Below are 3,949 nucleotides of genomic sequence, written 5' to 3'. Positions count from 1 at the left end.
AAATATAGATATGTATATACACTCTTAGCTTACACATGATGTTTTCTACTCGCTAGTTTTAGAAAAACAGCATTAGTTGTATGCTTTGGTTATCTTTCTGCGAATAAATACCATCTAGTATGCTACTCATAATCATGTTTTTTTACTTTCTAACAGTAGTAGGGGGTACTTTTGACGATGGAATCACCTTTCCATCACTATTTTTTAACCTTTTTCAACTTTACAGTGGAGAAAAAGAGTAGGTCACGTGAGGAAGCACAGGAAGTCACGTGTAAGGGGAGTTTCTGGACCTGCATTTATTCATGCAAACATTACATTTTCTTTTTAATACTATACTTATAAAAGAAAAGAAAAGAAGAAAAATATAATGACTGTTTTGTTTGTTTTTTCTTATGTGGTGGGGATGTTTTTTTGGTTTCATCTGTCGGGTTTCTCTCTTGTGGGCTCAAGTTTCGATTCATTTGATTGGGTTTAAGAACCTCTATCTCTTTCATTCTCACCCCCACACACACTGTCTCTGTGTGTTTGTGTGCGTTTTAGTGTGTGTATTAACCTTCTTGATTCCACTGTTGTAAGCTTTATATAGAAGACTTGGCTCAACCTTACCTGCTCAAGGTGCGGGGTCAATGAGAGAAGCAAAGAAAGTTCATTGAAAAAGCTAAAAGCTTAAAAGAAAGCTGATTTTTCTCAAAGCAAACTGCTTTTCTCCTATCCTCATCTCCTCTATATCTCCCCCCCTCCCCCTCTCACCCTCATCTCAAGAATAAAGCTGAAACAAACAACAACCCCCACTTCAACATCTGTACTGAATCAATTGGATTTCTGATAGATTTGGAGCTTCTTCTGTGAAATATTCTCAGAAAAACCCACTACATAAATCTACCCATATGTTAGACAACAACGACCACCACCACCACCACCATCACCTCACCACTGCACCTGGTCCATCTTCTTCTTCTGATCCCTTCCTTTCCCCAGATAATGGCCTCTCCAACAAAAGGAAAAGACGACCTGCTGGTACTCCAGGTACCCACTAATCAACTCTAGCTAATTAGATTAAATATATAGAAACCGATCATTAATTAATTAGATGCATACATATGTGTGTGTGGGTGTGTGGGTGTGATCAGATGTTCAATTAACATGTTCAAAACTGCAGATCCAGATGCGGAGGTGGTATCCTTATCGCCCAAGACATTGCTGGAGTCGGACAGATACGTGTGTGAGATCTGTAACCAAGGCTTCCAAAGGGATCAGAATCTTCAGATGCACCGGAGGCGGCATAAAGTGCCATGGAAGCTGTTGAAGAGAGAGTCTCCGGAGGTGAAGAAGAGGGTTTTCGTGTGCCCGGAGCCCAGCTGTTTGCACCACGATCCTTGTCACGCCCTTGGGGATCTTGTCGGGATCAAAAAGCACTTCCGGAGGAAACACAGCAACGATAAACAGTGGGTTTGTGACAAGTGCTCAAAGGGCTATGCTGTTCAATCTGATTATAAAGCTCATCTCAAAACTTGTGGTACTAGAGGCCATTCTTGTGACTGTGGCCGAGTCTTTTCCAGGTTTACTTTCCTTCTTTTTTCTTATTTTCTCGATTAAATCCGCCAGCCACCCACATTTCTTTTGGCATCTTAATTAAAAGAAATCAATCTGTAAATGGGCTAGACTGGAACCTATGGCATTTTTCAGCCTGTGTTTGTTTTTTCTGCTCATACATGGATTTCAGCAACACCCCATAAGAGCAAAAATTCCTTGATGCTTTTTATCTGAAAATGTCGACTCTCCCGTTCATCTTAATTAATTGAAAAACAAATTCTTTCAAGTTTCTTTTATATATTTCTCTAGTTTGACTCTCGACAATCTATATATAATACACCCATGAACCAATTCCTATTCCTATTCCTAGGATCTATGATCTCATGTTTTTTTATATATTTTATCGAGCATAAAACAAATTAAATTGTATTATTTATCCATTAGGCAATTAGTCGGTCTTGTTATTAGATATATATAAATATTGTTTGATGGGTAATCCAAATACATATGATTAAACTGAAGTTTTATGGATTTAGTTCATATAAAATATATATCAAGTACTTGTCATTTTCATAACCTCATAAACTATCTGCTTCAATCCTTTGATCTATAGTTTATTGTTTGCTTGTTGATAGCCCTACACGAGAAAGCTTTGATTTCTTCATTTGATAAGATATTTTGTCTTATAGCATTTGATCTTTTCCTCCCTAGATTTATCATATTGTATTTAATTACTTTTATCAACTTTTAAATGATTCTTGTATGCTTTTTGTTTTTGTTTTGGTTTTTGTTTTGACTCATTTGTCATCGTAGAGTTGAGAGTTTCATCGAGCACCAAGATGCTTGTACCATCCGGCGTGTCCACCCAGACCTACCAACATTCCAGCAGGCGTGTTCATCTCGAACGGCATCGAGTACAAGTCCATCAAGTGAAACCAATTTGAGTACCATCCCATCATTGCAAAGAAAGCCACAAATCGCACCTCCGGAGCCTCTTTTTTCTCAAACTCAAGAAGAGACGCCAACTAGCTTGGAACTTCAGCTCTTACCATCATCATCATCCTTATATGAACAAAATGACAATAATCAAACCAATTTGAAGCTCTCTATCGGAAGTGGGATCGGCTTCCACAAGGAACAAGAAAACATGAAGATAGCGATGGCAGAGAAGGAATTTGCTGAAGAGGCTAGGCAACAAGCAAAGAGGCAGATAGAAACTGCAGAGTTGGAGTTTGCTAACGCGAAAAGGATAAGGAAACAAGCTCAGGCAGAGTTGGAAAGAGCTAAACTTCTTCGAGAACAAGCTACAAAGAAAATCAGCTCTACAATCTTAGAGATCACTTGTCATTCTTGTAGGCAACGGTTCCAAGCCGCAAGTAATAATGTTGCAGCCATTACAGCCGACGAGATGTCATCAGCAGTAACCGAAGGCGAAGGAGATTAGTAGTATTTTCAGACAAACCTACTATACCTCTTTTTTTGCAACTTTTTTCTCTCTAAACTGTATTTGTTTTCTATGTGATTTCATTCATGTCTTTGCCTTCTGCCATCGGAAAACAATATAATATATATATATATATATATGTATGTATAAATACATATATATGTATTTATGTGCATACGTATGTATGTACAGATTTTGGTACTGTAATGCCCCTTGAATTCTACAATATATAGATTTTGGGACCTATATTTTCTACAACCAATTGGTTCAATTCCAAATGAATCTTAACGAGATCTAATGATGGCAGTTCTTGTATATAGTAATTAGAGGCTTGTTGCAGCTTGATAAGCACATCATATCAGATTAATTATTAAGGATCTTGCCTTTTAAGAGAAGAAAGGAATCAAAGAGACATGGTAGTGTCTGGATTTTCCATTGTGGGGATCAGTTGGGAATTCTAGTGGAGGATCAAATAATTCTTCATTTGTTCGTGATAGATGGCAATAATTCATCTACACTAGAGTCACTTATATGACCAAGGAAAGACATCCTGGTATCAGCTAAAATTGGGAAAACCTTGACCGCCTTTCCTCACCCCAAATGCTCCGATCATAATCGTTTTGCAATTCTCCGACAAGACCTCCTTTCGTCGGTTCTAGGTGAGTGTCATCACTTACATGCTAATAAGAAATTTGATCCTTGTACGAATGTTTAGGATATTATGAAACGTTAGCATAAAAAAAGAAGCAACAAGGGTAGTAAAGTTGAAGTATATCTAGCGGGACAAAAGGAAGGAAACGGACAAAGATAAGAGAAAGATGGTTACCGGACCGCTCTACTTTCATGCAGCATTATAATCATACCTCACTCGTCCTACCTAGTAGCTAGCTAGCACCTATACAGCAATTTCAAGATTCTCCTCAAAGCTAATTGACTAAAAGATATACATCTTTCATGGTTCAAGTTTTTAGA

The 3,949-nt window shown here is 37.8% G+C and overlaps 1 protein-coding gene across 1 annotated transcript; it reads left to right on the top strand.

Annotated features, from left to right (window-relative positions):
- The first annotated feature begins 606 nt into the window (after positions 1-606).
- Positions 607-3,073, top strand: LOC112523408 (protein SHOOT GRAVITROPISM 5-like). The gene is made up of 3 exons (XM_025132999.1): positions 607-1,026; positions 1,160-1,559; positions 2,347-3,073. The coding sequence occupies exons 1-3, from the start codon at positions 888-890 to the stop codon at positions 2,975-2,977; spliced, it is 1,170 nt and encodes a 389-aa protein (XP_024988767.1). The 5' UTR covers positions 607-887; the 3' UTR covers positions 2,978-3,073.
- Positions 3,074-3,949: the final 876 nt, after the last annotated feature.

This window comes from Cynara cardunculus, assembly GCF_001531365.2.
Source record: "Cynara cardunculus var. scolymus isolate 2C chromosome LG 12, CcrdV1, whole genome shotgun sequence".
NCBI classification, from domain to species: Eukaryota; Viridiplantae; Streptophyta; class Magnoliopsida; order Asterales; family Asteraceae; genus Cynara; species Cynara cardunculus.
Note: the sequence above shows the minus strand (reverse complement) of the source record. Positions and strands in the feature narration are given on the sequence as shown.